Source organism: Cylas formicarius, unplaced genomic scaffold, assembly GCF_029955315.1.
Source record: "Cylas formicarius isolate icCylForm1 unplaced genomic scaffold, icCylForm1.1 PGA_scaffold_6__28_contigs__length_40554024, whole genome shotgun sequence".
NCBI classification, from domain to species: Eukaryota; Metazoa; Arthropoda; class Insecta; order Coleoptera; family Brentidae; genus Cylas; species Cylas formicarius.
In genome coordinates this window covers 40,021,623-40,040,336 of record NW_026844347.1, presented here as the reverse complement: position 1 = coordinate 40,040,336, position 18,714 = coordinate 40,021,623, and the positions used below count along the sequence as shown (strand labels likewise).

At 39.2% G+C, this 18,714-nt stretch overlaps 2 protein-coding genes across 3 annotated transcripts; one reads left to right on the top strand and one right to left on the bottom strand.

Moving 5' to 3' along the window:
• Position 1: 1 nt before the first annotated feature.
• On the top strand, positions 2-2,347 carry LOC132704053 (sorting nexin-7-like). The gene is made up of 5 exons (XM_060673699.1): positions 2-221; positions 275-544; positions 598-762; positions 820-1,311; positions 1,808-2,347. Exons 1-5 carry the CDS (start codon positions 102-104, stop codon positions 2,153-2,155), a joined length of 1,395 nt encoding a protein of 464 aa, XP_060529682.1. The 5' UTR covers positions 2-101; the 3' UTR covers positions 2,156-2,347.
• Positions 2,348-2,907: 560 nt separating this feature from the next.
• Positions 2,908-17,292, bottom strand: LOC132704052 (tyrosine decarboxylase). Of its 2 annotated transcripts, none has more exons than XM_060673696.1 (13): positions 17,254-17,292; positions 14,949-15,174; positions 12,335-12,425; positions 12,215-12,266; positions 11,156-11,226; positions 10,867-11,103; positions 9,933-10,208; positions 8,593-8,856; positions 4,464-4,629; positions 4,342-4,409; positions 4,035-4,237; positions 3,167-3,250; positions 2,908-3,108 (listed from the first exon to the last, which is right to left on the bottom strand). In XM_060673696.1, exons 2-13 carry the CDS (start codon positions 15,170-15,172, stop codon positions 2,985-2,987), a joined length of 1,860 nt encoding a protein of 619 aa, XP_060529679.1. In that variant the 5' UTR covers positions 15,173-15,174; positions 17,254-17,292; the 3' UTR covers positions 2,908-2,984. The 2 variants fall into 2 exon arrangements, with proteins under 2 accessions (XP_060529679.1, XP_060529681.1); XM_060673698.1 differs by lacking the exon at positions 17,254-17,292 and adding an exon at positions 17,061-17,088.
• Between the last annotated feature and the right edge of the window lie 1,422 nt (positions 17,293-18,714).

Below are 18,714 nucleotides of genomic sequence, written 5' to 3'. Positions count from 1 at the left end.
CAAGGTTTAAGGTCAACATAGCGGCAAAAATGACACTTGCTAGTTACTTCACCAGAAAAGAAGAAAGTTAACCAACAAATATCCGCAATTGTCAAACAAAAATGGCCAACGAAAGCGACAGTATTCTCCTTTTTCATGAAAATCGTAAAGCGGCCGAACAAAACGAGGGCTCGAAAAATAATTCGTGCATCAATAGCGAATCTAGTGTACACAATTCGATGGTAGGGCAATTTGTATTCTACACTCGCAATCTTGTTGCGCACAAGTGTTTCAGGCTCAGTCTCCCAGCTTAGATAGTTTTTCGACGATTAACGATATAGATAATTTAGACCTGAACGTCGACGTAAACCCGGATTTTTACGTTAAAGTGGACAATCCCGAGAGGCAGCTGGATACCCTCGAGACATACATCACATTCCAGATAACGACAACCGTTCAGCAGGAAGATTATCACGAAGGAGAATACGTGGTGCGAAGGCGCTACAACGATTTTTTGTGGTTGAGGCAGAAACTGGCGGAAAGCCACCCGTTTTGCATTATAGCGGTACTTTACCATAAAATTACTGTCAATCCGCTGAATAGTTATTTCCTTTTTAGCCATTGCCCGCTAAACACTCTTTGATAGGTCAGTTAGATAGATACGATAAAAAGTTCATAATGCTCAGGATGAAGTCGTTAAATGTATTTATTTCGAGGGTTTGTTCACATCCAGTATTAAGTCACAGTCCACACCTTAAGGTTTTTTTAACTGCAAAAACCAAAGTGAGTTTCGGGCTATTTTGACAAAATCCCTGCGGGCAATATTGTAGCGTGTTTCAGGACTTTTCTGCAAGCAAAGGGCAAAAGACGCAGTCCGAGCGTCAAAACTCGGGCAGCTTACACAGTTCAGTGTCAGAAAGCACGAACCCGGCTTTGAAGGGCAACAATTTCAAATTCGATAGGATCAAGGCTTATCTGAACACACTCTCCGAAAAGTTATCGTCCATTGAGAAAATATCTAATCGTATAAACAAAGAAAGAATCGATTTGGTGGCGGAATTGACAAATTTCCATCCGTATTTCGCCACGTGGGCCGAATCCGAGCCCCAACTGAGCGATACACTGGAACGCGTATCGGGCGCGATTCGGGAGGACGCCGAGTCCCAAAGTGCCCTGATCCACTCTTACCCCGCCGACCTGGGCTACTGCATTAAGGAATTCCTGCAGTATATCGAAGTCGTGCAGGCCACTCTAAAAAAACGCGAGGCGCTTCAGCACACTTACCAAATGTCTCTTGAGGAGCTCAACAGGAAAAGAGCTGATAAAGAAAAGGTAATGTCCTAATGTCGCAAAAAATAACTTAACATAACTTCTCTTTGTCAATTTGTTAGCGTTATTATGGTATTTTGTTGAATTTTAGCTCGAAAGTTATGATATAGTATGGTAAAAATTGATGCGCCTCAGGTGGCACGATATTTTCCTAGCGTTCCATTCCATTAGCGCACACCTATATATTTCACCTACTAACCTGCACTGCGCGTAATTTTCTTTCTAAACAGGGATATCCACACAATTAACTCCTCTTCGCCCAACTTATTAACGATTTGTCATTGGTTAAAAAGGACATTTTAAATCTCGCACATGCGTATGTTGACCTTTTCAACAAATTTTTCATAATAGCCATAGGAGTTTCCCTAATAGAGTTTAGTTGCTCTCGCTATCCCGAAAATAAATCGAATTAGAAAATGTCACTTCTACACTTGTTAGCGGGGCGCTTATATTATGGTCACTCGCCCAATTCCATTGTCAAACTATCTCGCTTTGACAGCTCGTGGCCATATCGCAAGAAACGCCGGCGGCTCCGCCTCCCGCCACGTTTTCGCTGTGGAAACAGCCGAAGAGCGAGGAAAAGTTGGAAAAGTTAATCACGCACATCCCGGGCCTGTTGAAACGGACAGAGCTCGACCACGAGAATTTGGAACTGGCGAGCGACATCTTGCGCGGCGACCTGCATCGCTGGCAGCTCGAAAAGCAACGGTTTCTCAAGAAAACCCTGCTCGATTTCGTCAACAAGCAGATAATGCACTACGAGCGCAGCGTCGGCTCGTGGCAAAACGTCACAGCGCAGCTCACGCAGTTGAGAAACGCCACAGATGGCTCGTCGGTAACCAAATGACGCAGAGAATACCTGTTTTCTAACGCTTTTATTTTGTGATTCGTTATCGACTTTTTTTTCAGTCCGCGCACTATATTCAAATTTAACCGTTTCCTTCGGGTGGCTAACTGGGCTGCTGGCTGGCACGTGTCCCGTTCACAATCAGTTTATTATGATGTAGTTCATTATTATTAATAACGGAAAATAAATCGACGTTGCTATAGCACGCGTTTGATTTAGATATATTTTCAGAAAGTGCTGCCAACTTAACGACGATTTGTCAGCGGCTATGTTGACAAGTTCATTCCATGTGCCAATTATTTTAATAATTATCATGCAAAATCATCCTTGTTGTATAAAACGATTTTGTTGGTATGCTGTTTGGGTGAACTTGCCCTATTTCTTCAGACCTAAAGTTTCTTTTTAAACTTGCGACTGGGAACAGGGTTATGGAATGTACGCTGAAATAAACTTCAAGCAATTTATTATTGGACCTGAAAACTACAAATATACACTTGGAACTCAAAAACAACGCTAACATTGGGTCATGTTGACACGCCTCCAACACGGCTCACGAACCGCAGACCATAAAATCGATTCTTAAATAAATAAATTAATAAATTGTTTTGATACCTCAAGCAATAGGCGGTTTCTACTTTAAAGTGTATCAACAGGTCCCATAATTTTTTTTGCTCTCGAGAATTGTCGGTGCGACTGTGCCTCGCGATATTCGGTGGTCCGTGACGGGAACGAAGAAAACAGTTTTGTGTGCCTTGATATCATTTAATTACGAGTTCGAGCTTGTTACAAAGTTACACTTTGGCGCTGAATGTCTAAAACAGGAGCCGCCTTAATTGGATTTCCTCGACAAAACCGGTGAGCGTCGCGGCGACCCTTCCGGCGACGGCGATTTCGGCGACGTCGTCCCTTTGCCGCCCGCTTTTAACCTCACTTTGGCGTCTAAATGACGAAACCTGCATGATTTGACATAAACTTCCGCATTTCTCTGCCTAATTTAATTTTCGCCATTACCGGATAGGGACGTTGCTTTTGGACCCGTCCTCCGTTATCCCCTGCAACAGGAACGCAAGGGGCCAGCTTATCCAAGACGCGCTCCTAAAATTTAAAACTGAAAAATTCACGTCACACTTTCTAAATTCAATTTTTTTGTTTTGCTATTGGCCATTATTGCCAGGATCATTCGGCCATATATTCTATGTTGTAAGCACTCCGGAAAGAGTAGGCAAGGACATTTGCCCATTGACGATACATTTTGTACACGTATTTCTTTTTCATGTAAATATTATAACGTGTCTACTATCAAATTTATGCTGGTAAATTGGCCAAAGACCTATTAAAAATCTAAATACAACTGTATGAGATACTAGACATCGCACAGGAAAAAACGTTGAGGAACCAATTCTAGAATCTCTTATAGACAGAACGCTCGTTCGATTATCGCAAGTCTAGTCGTTGCAGATGAAAGTCTTGGTTCCCAAATTCTGCGATTATAAAATGTGCCACTGGAGTGTAAGTATTGCAACATATAACCAAGAAAATTATAAAACGAGTCAATAAACAATTTGCTTAAAAAAATGTTTTTCAATGAATAACCTAAATGTAGAGGATACGCAAATCAATATAATTAAAAAAAAAGTAACAACATAACTTTTACGTAAAGAGAAAAACAAAAACGCATTTTATAACCGAAAATTAAAGATAATTAAAAAATACCGTATCGCTTTTTTATTATTTGCTTTGTTTGCCCTGGCACGCCATATTGAATGTCATTTGACAGATGGTTGGATTGCCTAATTAATTCGCTTTGACTGTCTTATTATAACCATACCACGGCTCGTCGATTGGTTAGTTAAGTAACGCGTGTCTGTACTATACTTGCATGGGGGGATGAACGTCAAAGTGTTCCGGCGATTCTGCTTCTGAGGGTTGCGTGAGATGTCTCCTCGCCGACGGTAGATTCTTCGCGATAGAGGGGTTGTAGATTTTCGGGTCGCTCACCATGCGCACAAAGAAGCTCCGCTTGTGCGCAAGCGTCTGCTTCTTCTTGCGTTCCATCAGCTCGAAGACCTCGTCCTGCATCTCCTTGAAACGAAAAACGCGGGCCGTAAGCGCGCGGCCACCGAGCCAACAAAGTTAAAAATATAAATTACACGTTTTCAACGGAAAACGAAACATAAAATGGCCACCTGATCTTTCTCCGAGGCGCGGACGTCCAGCATCTCGGCGAAGTCGCATATCACGTCCCAAGCGTGATCTATAAAAATCTACGATCAGAAATCGCGGCGGTCCGTGATCTGCGATCAGTTACCGATATCCGAATCGGTCGCGTTGAATGACACCACGCAAAACCTGATGACGTAGCGCTCGTGGACGCTAGCCGGCACCATGTGCAACTTCCCCGAGGCGTTGATGTTGCTCAGCAATTTCTCGTTGAGCTTGTCCGAACCGCGAAGTCGGAAACACACAAGTCCCAACTGAAACTCGTCCAACAATAGATTACAATCAATCAACAACAACAAACAAAAAAAGAAAACACACACGTAAGGAAAAGAGTTTCACCTATGTACTAAACTAATAAATTAACACGCTACTTTTTAATAGTTAATTAGACTATGAGTTATGGTGTAACAGTAAATTGGTAAACAACAGTAAAGGAAAATGAAATAAGAGCAGGTACAGCGATATTATAGTTTGTGTGAAATTATAGTTCGAAAGTTCACCATTTATTAAATTACACATTCTGTGCAATATATTATTTTGTCCTACGGGCTCGCCGTTGGTAGAGAAATTATCACCGTCGAAAAAAAAATGAAAAAAAAAATTTTTTTTTGCCTGTCCGTTCTCCGTTCTGGTCCTTTTTTTTTCCGACCCGTTGGAGCTACAAAATAGAAATTTGCCTCTTTGGCCCCTTTTTTCGCGATTTTCGACTGATCTACAAAAAGGACCATTTTTCAAAAACCGTTTACAAGACGGAAAAAATTCTTGAACCAGAAGACGCAGAGGAAACGACTCCATGAATTTTGGTTCTCGCTAATTTTTAAAAAATATACAGGGTGCGCCGCAAATTCAAAAAAACTGAAAAATGGGTCCCCCTATTATTGAAAATTGGCAATAATTTCAAATCTGTGTTTTAAATGTCAGTTTCTTTTACATGACGATATAGCCCATATAAACAGCTTAAACTTTTGTATTTACTGTTTTTAAGTATTGTACAGGGTCCTCGCGATATTCCGTGAAAATGTCAAGTGTCAAGTTACTTTGGACTTCGACGAGATGTGAAGGACACTTTATACAGGGTGTATTCGCAATTAAAATACATCGATTTTGCGAAAATTCCATAGTGGTCCGCAGGATAGAAAAACAATGCGTCCCTCTAGGACAAGAATCCGCGAAGCGCGTTCTTTTTGAAATAAAAAGGTGATTCGCGCTATTTGCGGCGAACTTGCCCCGCTCACCGACGATTTTTCGAAAGCAATGTTGTTAAATATGTGGGTACACTAAATCTTAATTCACTAATTGGAAAAGGACAAATCATTCTGTCCCAAACCAGTTTATATTCATTTTTCAAGTGTGCAAACACCAAACTCCTCAGTCGAAACGACATAGGGTCCATCAAAATAACAAATATCATACTTCTTATAATCAAGGTACCTCAAAATTTTTTTGAATCTTTTCTAATTCGACTTTATATACAGAATAGTACGGGCTCCAGATAATCGAACAATATTCTAGAGTACTCCTAACATATGCATTATATAAGGTTGTTCGGAAAGTCATTTCGTTTTTTCCCGTCAGGGGACTTAATTGCGTTTTTTCGAAACCAACTTCACACTTAAGCCGCATAACCGTTATATGTCTTGAGAGCTGATATTGCAAGGCTTGTGTGTGAACAAGTTCTATTAATTCTACGCAGTAGTTTTTGGTTGGTGCCCTTTTAAATATGGAGAGCAATAAGCAGCATTTTCGTCATATTTTACTTTTTTACTTCAGAAAAGGTAAAAATGCTGTCCAAGCGAGAAAAAAATTGACGGATGTGTATGGAGAAGGCGTGTTAACAGTACGCCAGTGCCAGAACTGGTTTGCAAAATTTCGATCCGGCAATTTTGATGTCGAAGATGCACCACGGTCTGGAAGGCCGGTCGAAGCTGACAAAGATGCGATAAAGGCAGTAGTTGATGCAAATCGGCGAATAACCACACGAGAGATCGGTGAGGGATTAAATTTGTCGAATTCGACTGTTTATGGCCATTTGAAAGGCATGGGCTTAACCTCGAAGCTCGATGTGTGGGTGCCCCATGTCCTTACGGAGCGAAATTTGTGTCGTCGCGTTGACGTGTGTGATTCGCTCCTCAAACGTCAAGAAAATGATCCATTTTTGAAGCGGATTATTACTGGGGACGAAAAATGGGTTGTATAGAACAATGTTAAACGCAAGAGGTCATGGAGCAGAAAAGATGAACCGGCTCAAAGCGTGTCAAAAGCCAACATTCACCAAAAAAAGGTGATGCTCTCCGTTTGGTGGGATGTCAATGGAATCGTTTTTTTTGAGCTTTTGCCGGACAATACAACGATTAATTCAGAAGTCTATTGTCATCAACTGGACAAATTGAATGATTCACTTAAAGAGAAGAGGCCCGAATTAATCAACAGGAAGGGTGTTGTGTTCCACCAGGATAATGCGAGACCTCACACAAGTTTGGTCACTCGCCAAAAACTTTTACAGCTTGAATGGGACGTACTGCAACATCCACCATATTCTCCAGATCTGGCGCCTTCCGACTACTATTTGTTCCGGTTTTTGGATGGCAAAACCTTTACCTCAAATGAAGATGTCAAAAACCACCTGAACCAGTTTTTTGCCAGCAAGGACCAAAACTTTTATGAGAGGGGAATTATGTTACTGCCAGAAAGATGGCAAAAGGTGTTGGACCAGAATGGCCAATATATAATTTAATAAAATATTTATTCATTATACGAAAACTGTCTTTCATGTTCCCCCAAAAAAAAAACGAAATGACTTTCCGAACAACCCAATACAATAGATTCAGCGTTTCCTTATTTTGAAAACCGGAAGAATTTCGAACCACAAAGCCGTAACATTTTTATTAAATTTTAATCCGAAATCAAAAAGTACGCCAAGATCCTTCATTTCTGTTTTGCGTTCTATTATAATTTCTTCCATTTTATATTGATACATGATAGGACTTTTTGCCGCAATTCACAGTCTTGTTTGCATCGAATTTTTCGAAATAATCTATGATCATCTCATATCTCACAAACCATTTCGGAAACTTTACACCCTATTAAGCGACATTCTACTAAGGACATCGCTCTTCGATATATTTTTTTGTTATGTCGGTACACATGTCCCTATGTACAAGCAGCCAGAAGTGTTTCGAAGGTTGAAAAAAACGTCGGCACGAGTGTATTATATCTGGGAAGGGATTACTTTGAAGGGACAACAGTAATTTGGATGAATAAATAAATACTTTTTGATAAAACTTAAAAGTCACCTCGTATAATCTTGCAATATTTCGAATAATTTAAAACTGTTAATACACTTTGTTAGGTTTTATATTATGTCGTCGAAAATTACTTGCAGCACAAACCCCAAAAAAAACCCTTAACATCCTGTCTCCTTATTCATAACATCGGTCATTGGTGAGGTCAACCATGGCATACAACACAAATTATGAATTATGTTGAATCGTTCGTTCCTCAATTGAAAGGTTTTAGCGGTTATTTGTAGAACCGCACGCTTTGGTTAATACCACAGATGACCTAACCCTTTCTTGTGCGACAGTTCCCTAAGAGGACTGATTTTTGAAATGCTTCATCTGTTCGTCGTCGGATCAGAGTTTCCTCGGATGTATATTTCGCCGATCCGTAATTGGCGTGTTTCAACAGTAAAAACGTATTTCTGAAGTAGATCGCGATGCCTTCCGACCCCGATAAAGGCCGTTTTTTAATTTTCTTCCCTTTTAAAAATCGCCCGTAACTTTTTGATTTACGAAAATTTTGGAATGCAACTATTCACTCACAATCCGTGCGTTGTGGGCGGGGCAACCGTCTAGCTGACAATACATGCTACTCTCAAGAATTAACGGCAAGTCTTCCAAAAATATATATAACCATCCGCGGTTAGATTTTCATTGAAAAAATAAGGTCCTACAAATCTATATTAGAAAATGCAGAAGCGTAAAGTTATGTTATTTGCCTTATTTCTTAAAGAGTTGTGTTTTACTTTTTATTTTTCCACTGTGCTTTTTGTGTTCGTCTCAACTAATCACCGTACGAGGGAAAAAGTTTGTAAGCATATAAGATGATGGGCGGAAATCTTATACAAGTGCAAGCTAGGTGTCGAACACGTCAGAAATACTAAAGGAATCCTGAAGAAAGCAAATAAACTAACAACAAAATGAGTTACTCTGGCGTACCTTAACTTCGTTGCATATTTCGAATCGGTCGTCGTTCATTACGTGCTCCTCGAACCTCTTGGCCAGTCTCACGTGGTGCCTGATGTACTTTTGGAGTCCTGAGATGCCGAAACTTCGCAGGACGAACCACAGCTTCAACGACCTGAACCTCCTGCTCAGCGGGACCCCCCAATGTCTGTAATCGATCGTGGCGTCGGAATAGCCGTGTTGCAAATACAGCGGGTCCACGACCAAAGCCGAAGTCAGACGAATCCTGTCCCGAACCTCGAAGGGAATGGAAAATGAAAAAGTCCAAACAAAAAAAAAACAACAAAAAAATGTTATTTTTTTCTATTTTAAAGTTCCTCACAGCGTTTAGACTCTTATGACGCACGCATTAAATTTTGACGGTACTGTACTCTACCGGGTGTCCCGTTTTCGCTTCGTGATTTACTGGTTAGTAGATAGTTAGTTAGTTAGATGTGGATATCTGCAAGACGGACTTCCCCATTCTAATAACAGTGTTTTTTTACGTATCGGCTTCAAGAAGAAAAATAAAGGCATTAAAACGGGGACGGGGATAAGGGGTGTCAGTTCGACCTTGACGGGCAAGTTAGAAGGGCAAATGGCATTAAAAGTCAGCGAGTTAAAACAAATGTTGGGGTCCCTCAGGACTCAATACTTGGACCGATAACGAATTTCTCACTCACTATACCGAAAGAGAAAAGGGCACGTCAGGTAACAAAGTAAAGTTGCTTTAATTCGGGAAATAGAACGGGGAGAAAAGAAAAGTGGAAGTGCAATGAAAAAATCATTCAGGCCGAAGCGGCAGGCAGTTCTAGTAAAAAACTAAGAAAGCCAAAATTTGAAGATTTGGATCGAGCAATGTTGCAATAATATATCCCTACAATGATAATTAAGAATCTATTATTACCAGTTTATATATACATATTTAAATGATAATAATAAATAATTTAAATGAATATTTTTCAAGATACAGAAATTTTCTAAAAAATTAGTTTTCCCTTTTACTTTTATATCACAAATGTCCACAATTTTAACTTACCACTGGCTCCAGTGCCGTAATGATGAAAATTTAATAGAAATACTTAAGTCGAAAAATATAAACAAAACTCTCGAAATTTACCTGAGGTACCTGAAATAAATGCACTTTTAGGTTAGTTCAAGGATTCCCACGGCGTCAATGTGCGACGTCATATTTCAGAGGTCTCTTGGTGAGCTTTGAGTCTCCGATTTTAAAGGATCTATGATGGCGGCGGGACACCCGGTGTACGTCTTTCGTAAAATTTCGACACTCTCGTTAAGATTCATATTGACTTTCTCTGCGCAAAGATACCAACCCACATCGTCGAGCAATCGAAATTGGTCAGGAGCCACTTGTTGGGGTTGGTATTGAACGAGTCCGCTTGGTCGATGCCGTTCAGCAGGTACTTGAATTCGGGACAAATGAACGCGTTGCCAGCGTATGCACCGTCCACGTGAAGCCACACGCAGGAAAACTTCCTGCACACCGCACCTATCTCGGGCAGGTTGTCGAAAGAGCAGCAGGAAGTCGTCCCGAGGGTTGTCGACACGAAGAACGGTATCAGACCCATCGTCTCGTCCTCTTCCATAGCCTGCGAAGGGCGACACGGGAGCAAATGCTGGCGCGTTCGGCAACCGTATGAATACGACCGCCCGAACTATAAACGCCAGCCATTTTTCATACGTTAAGAAAATTACGAAAAAGGACACGAGGTTAGCAACTTGTGACGTCAGTACCCGTATCTGCTTTTTTATTTTGCATTTCTAACTAACCCAATCTAGGTTGAAGGAGAGTTGTACATTTTACTACCAAAATTATAGTGCGACTCTTTCTACGGTTCAGCGTCCTCAAAAAGTGTTTGCAACATCTGGCAGGAAGCAAGTTGGTGCCATTACTAGCGCCGAACGAGGATCGCGTGTTACTTTAGTTTGCTGTATGTGCACTAGACAAAAAGACCAAAGTTTTTGTTTGTGAAATTTGTACAGACGTTTAAGTTGCACCACTTTAAAAAAGACTGTCATTTTACCCACCTGTGTGGGTAAAATTAACTTTTTGCGGGTTTTTGTTCAGATTTAAGCATCATGAATATCGTTATTTTTTTATTATTTTTTTCTGTAAATACAGACGAAAAATGGGAAGACAAAAAAACAGAAAAAAAAATGTTTTGCTCGCTTAGTTCAGAACCACGAACATCAGAAACAGGATAGCGCCTTGCTCGTCAAATCCAACTGACTGAGTTATCAACTTACCATCATAAGCGTCTTTCCTCTGAGCGAAGACTTTTCGTCGGGCTCGAGAATCCTAAGTTTGACGAAACATATCATGGCGGCCTTTTCCACGCAGGAATGCGCCTCCTTGGAGCAGTACGCCATCAGTTTGGACAAGAGGACGCCCTCTTCGACGAAAGGGTGCTGCTGTTTTAGTCTCTTGAGCGCCTGCGCTCTCGCGGCCAGCATAGACACCAGCACGCACTCGCTGGCCGACGTCTGCAAAATTTCGACAGTAACGAACGTCGTCAAGCCGACATAATTAAAGCACCTGTATCACGCCGCCCCCTCTGCTACCTTCGGATAAAGCCAGGAACTGGTCGGGCAAGCCGATCGCCTTGCCTGCAGGATAAGCATGTTAAACGGTTTTATAGCCTGCGATGGTGGTTAGGCAACCAACGTCGCGCTCGCGCGAATGCGGTCGCCTAACTTTTTTTTAAAAAAAAGGACCGCGGATCCTATCTTTCAGCATATGAATCTGAATCCAAAATTTATATTGTCTGTTGGCACGACAATTCAGTTGTAACGGCGGCAAGTAATGTTTCTAGTGTAGATCCTGTCCAAAATGTAAAACGCTGTAATAGAAAACACGGAAAGTTGTAAATATACCCCAACCTTATGTAACTGCCCAATACAATAGATATATGGGTGGGGTAGATTTACATGACAACGGAATTGCTAATTACAGGTGCCAGGTATTTGGAAAAAAATGGTGGTAGCCTTTATTTTGTAACACACGGGACAGTTTAGTAGCGAATGCATAAAAATTGTATAATATTGTCAAAGAACAAAGATTTCCCAATCTTGCACCTGCCATAGATGAAGTGCGTTATGGTAATCAAGGTCACCGCATGATTATTCATGCTAATAAAGCCCGGATGAGACGTAGAATCTGCCACAGCCACACAATTTACGTTTGTAATAAGTGTAATGTGCATTTACATACTTCATGCTTTGTAAAATATCACCCAAAAATGCACCATAAAATGTTATGCGTTTTTTTGCATCAAATCAGGTTCCATTTGGAAAATAATCTACTTTTAGTTGTTTTCTGTCGAATTTTAACTTTCTTTTGTATATTTATATTTCAACTATATGTTACATCTTATGTGTAAACATTATTTAATGTTTTGGGGCACCAGTATTTGTTTGTATGTTTCTAGTTTTTATTTTTTTTGACACATTTAATGTATGTAAATAATTTCAGAACAAAAAAAGCATTTTTTTATTATTTTTTTTTGCTTGGGATAATACGGGTTAAAATAACATTAAAGTTCACAATTTTTTGTATAATAAAAATGCATATTTGCACTTTGCGTCCGTTACTTACCCAGCCAATCCAGCACGATGGTTTCCAGTTCGGTGCACGCTGGACTCGCGGCCTGCACAGCGGCGCAAGAAAAAAATTTTAATAGATGAATCGGGCGCAAACGAGGGTGATTGTTATTACCCAAGAGAATCCAATACAGCCGATCGCGTCGGAGAGCATGTCCCCCAATATCGACGGGAAGGAATTTCCGCTGGGGAAGTAAGCGTGAAACCTAAGAATATATATTAATATTTAATACCGCCGTAAGCTGGGAGGGGAGTGAATAGCAGTAACGGGAAGAGCGGCAGAAAAAACAAATGCTTAATTGTAGATTACGAAAGAGCTTTTGAGATTGTCAATAGAGATATTTTAATAGGTAAGTTAGAAAACACTTAGCCCTGGATTGGCTAAAACGGATAAATAAAACGGTGCCAAGCACCGTACCTTGCGGTACGCCTCTATCTACAGATTGGACTTGAGATTTTTTAATTTGACACAAGTTGCCCCTCTCCCGCCTTATTTCAACATACTGCCTACGATTTGTTAAGAAGAACCAGTTCAGAGCTCTCCACACTCAACATAGTTGATAGCATGCTCCAAAAATGAATGGTTCGCTGTTTGGGTTGATCTACCTGTTCTGAAACCGTGCTTTCAGATTAAATTTTGTTTTTTCTTTTAAACAATCGGTTAAGCGTGGTGTGTTCAAATATTTTAGCAAAGCATGATGTGATTGCTATTGGATTTTTAACGGTGGGGACCACACGTGAAAATATTAGGGCACACTTTTTTGAATATTACAAAAGGTACATTATCAGGGCCATAAGAATTTTTGTTTTTTATTTTATTTTTTATTAAGTTCGATATTTCCTCTTGAGAGAAAGGTCTAATGTACATACTTTCAGGGAAGCTTCCAATTACATCTAGAAATCAATTTTTGTGCATGTTAAATGACTTCTTAATTTTGTCAGCTATTTTATTAGGAGCTTCTATAAAAAAGTTATTCATAGAATTGGCTGATGCCACCGGTTCCTTAATAATATTAACATTATTCTTAATCTCAAAATTCTTTGGCCGTTTATTGCTTCCACACAATAGACCAAGCAGTTTTATATTGATTATCTGACTCTATAATTTTTCGCTCATAGTAGACTTTTTTTGTTAAATTTCTTAATTTTTTATGTTTACTTTTCTCTTATTTATATTTTTGGGCGAAAATGCAGCCTTTTTGCGCAAACTATTGTTTTTCTCTGTAGCCTGTGGAAGTTTCTTTAAAAAAAAACAGTGACGACCTAATTTCTTTAATAATAATTTAATACACAGCAGAAACGCGGGCATAGAAGATGATCGTTTCCGACAAACCCGAGCCCTTGGGAAATGAAATCGGCTTAAGAGCGTCACGTTAAAGCGCTTTTATGACCTTTTGGCTGAGCGCCACCGTTCAGAACTCTCATTATTAGGTAAGGCATATTTTTCTGCGCTTAATGCAATTAGAACCGCGACAACTTTGGTAAAACAAAAGTTTGCCTCATCGGCTTTCCTCGGAAAACGGCTTATTTTATTCCATTTTTTTTTAAAGATTAAAATATTTAAGCGATTTTTTTTGTCGAAAAATACGAGGAGAGCGCGTCCGCCACAGCGTCAAGAAACCTGCCGACGGCTTAATTATCAAGTCCGGGTTATTGATTCGGGCCAAGCCGCAGTTCTAATTACTTAATTATAATTAAAACCGGGCAATTAAAAGTTTATGTGAGTAGTGGATCGAGCCGGTTATAAAATTTCAGATGACGACGCGAAGAGTTCGCTCCATTATACTTTCCACGAGGCAATTTATCCCAGAAAACGGTCTCCGACTATATCATTGCGAACCGCCAACTGTTGGATTGTTCACTATCACCAGTCATCGCCTTTGAGAAGAAAGCTCTCGTAGATTTTCATAGACATTTAAACTCTACACATCTCTATACGACTCTACTACCATTGAGTTGGAAACTAATAATAACCTCCCATTCTTAGATATTGTGATCAATAGAAAATCAGACCAAATATTGGGTCATTGTGTTTACAGAAAACTTACGCACGCAGACCGATACCTTAATGCATGGTCACATCACCATCCGGCCCAAAAATCAGGCCGAGTCACCGAAGCGTTCCGTCAAAAAATACACTTCACCACAACCTTCCAATAGCAATGAGGCTGTTTAGTTTTGTGCGGTATGCAACCCAACATACTCGAATATTTCCCTGCGCCGGCCGCGAGGGAGAGGGAGAAGCATGTCGGCGGTGAACGAATAGAGACCATGTTTTTGTTTTGTCTAGTCTAGTTAGTATTGTTATCTATTCCGCAGTAAGAGGAATAAAGTTTTATGTAGTGTTTCCGAACCAATGAAAACCACCAATTTTCAAACGCAACAGAGACCACTGTGGTCCTTCCTTACATTCAAGACATCACTGACCACATATCAAAAGTTCTAAAGAAGTATAACGTCAAAACCAGGTTTACCACTTGTCCAAAAATCTCTCAACATCTGCCGTCTGTCAAAGATAAAATTCCATTTCATTCATTAAATTAAATATTACAGGACAAATATGCGTATTGTTATTTTTCAAGTGCCTATAACTCCTTATAACGAACCAACCAAAAAAAATATTTATAACTTTCGTATTTACCATTTAACCATAATGAGATCACAAACTTTGTGGGCGGCTGGTTGTAGTTTTCTTTTTTTGGTGCTTGATTTTTGAGAAAACGCTTTACCTGGGATGCTGCCAGTGAGTGACGCCCGGCATAATTTTCGTCTCCACGTCTGCTATTATGGCGTCCCAGTCTTCGGGATTGGCGGGGGCCTCCTGAGGCAGCAGCTTGCGCAAGTAGCCTGGCTCGATGTTGGGGGTCACCCTTCGGGTCTCGATTTTCTCCATGTAATTGCAGATGTACTCGATCATCTCCTTGCCCCTGTACCTGAACTCGTTGCAGTCCATTTCTAAATTTTTCGAAAAAACAATTTTTATTTTGGTCAGCTTGGTTGATATTAAATGGGAAAATTTGTGTTTTCAATTTTTTTTGTCCCGATTTCGTTGGCGCGTCGATAATAATCACAATAATAAAATATTAACAATAAAATAATCGACAGTATTCTCAAAATCGGGAAACCAAGCCTTAAACGCAAACAAAGTTTTCCTATAAAACAAAAAGAGAACAATATTGATTTTTGAAAGGAGAGGACCCTTAATATTTTTTTAAACGTTATTCATTATTGCGCTTGAAGAAAAAATAAAATCAATGTGTTTTGCTGTTTTTCGTCCACTTTTTTTCCGCTTAATAATATCATCAATAAAAAACACAAAAAATAATTAACATGTATCAGTATTTGGTTCGGTTTTCTTTAGTTCATTAGGCGATGTGATTGATAACACTAGCTGTATGCCCCAAACTGCAGACGAAGCCCAAAGCTAAGCGAAGATAACGCATCGCTGACACCGCATCGAAAGCCCTATTTATTCGATTGTCATATTGTAAAATTGCTCTTAATTGTTCCAGCCTTTGTATCGATTAGTCCAAATAAAACTTTATTTCGCTTTCTGTGTAATAAATGTTTTTAAAAACGCTCTCCCGAATTTTGAACATTTAAGTGGCGCAGTCGGAAGGATTTTCTACAGAAAATCTCGAAGAACAATTCGATCAAATTTTAAAATTAGGGAACAAAAAACAAACAAGGGTCAAAACAACTACCCAACAAGGAAGCTCAGGTATGGTCTGTTCATAGATATAAGAAAGTGACCAATTGCTTTTGAATGGTCTTTAACCTACAATGCAACAAGATTATTACCTAAAGTTACGGAATTTAAATTCAGGTAAAATTGTGGTTCAGTAATAGAAAATAATTTTATACCTACCTGTGTTTAATATTCTTTGGTTTGGTATACTACTTAGTATAAGTTTTTTAGTAATCATTCGCAGCGTATGTTGAATCGTGTGCGAATTATGCAAAATATGTACGAGTCTAGTGTATCTCAGGAGATTGACCAAATGCAAGTTTTAATGGAATCTTTTAGAATTCGGAAATGGCGACTGGAATATCTAGAAAAAAATAGGATTTACAGAGAACAACAAAGGCCAATTATTTACTTGGATGAAACCTGGTTCGACACTTATGATACCCCGGAAAAGGGTCGGGTTGACTGATAAGTGTAAAACAAACGCGCCATCAAAAAGAGGTAAAAGAACAACTATTTTGCATGCTAGCTCTAAAGATGGTTGGATTCCAAATCGACTTTCTCTGTCTGCGAAAAATATTAAAGATTCTTCTCTGGATTACCATGAAGACACCACCGCTGATTTAACATCCTCAAATTTTTAACATCCCTCCACAAAGTTGGGCAAATTCTGTTAAACATATAGAAAAAGCAGAACAATCGCATATCCGCATTGCAATTAATATAGAACAAATAATAATTAGAACAGGCGATGATACTGATATATTATGTGAATAATTTTAAGGAATTTAAGTAGGTAATAAAAATAATTTGTAATTTTATTTTAGATTTAAACATAAATACATACATAAATAAATAAATATTGTTTAATACCTTACCTAACAAAACCCCAAATAAGTAAATTCTAAGCAAAGTACGGACCTGTTCGGCCATATTTCATTCTTACAGCTTGCCCGGGTCTTTGCTTAATTCGTATCAGTTAGTCACTTTCTTATATCTATGAACAGACTTTAACTCAAAATCTCTTACTCCCTTGATCTTTATCACTCTATTGCCGCACACGGCGATTGTTATAATTATTACTTTTAATACGTTCAACGACGAATAAATAATAATTATAATAATAATAAAAATATCCGCGTAAACTACCTACCTAGTAGCAGAAGATTTACCACCGACACCTCATGCACAAAGCAAACTGGTCTATAGAAAAAGAAACACCCCCGATTCACCCGCCGGCCCCCCCAAACACTCTCTACCGTTTTTTTTTTTATCCAATTACAGAGGCGTACGTGGGCGATACGTTCTACCGAAATCGAATTAATATTAATTATCAATAAGCGTACCTGTTTCGCAATGTGAGGCTTCGCGAGCGATCGAGAACTTCGGCGTCGGACTAGTCGTGAAGAAGTGTCGCCGGGCGTCCATCGGCGTCTTCTTCGACGACGCCCGTTCCCCTCCAGGCGCGGGAAACATCGAAATTTTAACTCGCGAGGGGCTGGGAGAGAGTTAAGCGTTTTTATTTAATACGTTTTTCATATAATTAAAATTATAATTTTCTTTATAACCGCAAGGCGTTTCCTTAAAAAATCTAGTATACTGGCACCAGAAATATAGTGGTTTTACAACCGACCCCGTGATTAACTTTGCCCACTGTTTATTACTGCAAAACCGCAGTCCCTTATAGAACACCCTGCCGAGCAGACCCTTGCCCATAACCATTCCAGGACGGTGCTAGGAATTTACCTACCTGCACCAACAAGCGGGATATTTATTGTACTGTTAGGTCTCCATACAAAGCTATGTATTAACCCATCCTGCATAGCGAATTTCTCACTCTAAAGTGGGACGTCTATACGGATTTACACCGTCGACTGTATCCACGATTTGGAAGTGCAAAGAAAAAATCATTCGGGCTGAAGCGGCAGGCAGTTCTAGTAAATTTATTATTTGAAACATTAAATGTAGTCCTTAAACATTTATATAAAATGTAATGTAGATGTTAAAATGTGTATATGAAATAAAAAAAGTCCCTTCAATTTCGCTATATAGAGTTTCGACCGTATTTCGAAAATTAAAGCTACGATTTATATTTTTTTTTAATATTAGAGATAAAGCCCAATTTTTATCGTAAATGTCCTGAAAGAATGCAGTCATACAGAATACAAATGAATTAATGAAAATGCGCTTTTTATTTCTTTAAATGATTTATTAACAAGGATCTTAACAATTTTTAACAAACTTACCAGTAATTTTGACTATAATGTACATTGTACTAGTTGTAATTGCAGTCTTTTAACTGAAAAAAAAACTATTTCTGAACTAGATAGAGCAAGATCGACTTACCTATCAAAGGATCGATTTTTGAGAAACATTCAAATATTCAAACCGAGATATAGGACATTTTTTTGTGTCCCCAGAAGAAAAAATCCATTAAAGTTAAGTCGGGGCTGTTGGCTGGTCAATCCATAGTTCCGCCGTTCCCTATCCAACCCCTGGCATGTTCCATATTAAGAAAATTTTTAACTTGCACAACATTGTGAGAATGGGCACCGTCTTCCTGCCATATAATTATCGCTGATATATTTTGGGGTAAATCTTCTACATATTGTTCTGTTGTTCTGTCCTCTGTTATCTTGTTAATTTTTTTTTAAAAATGTACGCAATTTTTATTTGATTTAATTTTCATTCATGTTAGGTTAGGTAAAGTCTGTTCGTAGATATAAGAAAGTGACTAACTGATACGAATTAAGGAAAAGTGAGAATGAAATATGGCCGAACAGGTCCGTACTTTGCTCAGAATTTAA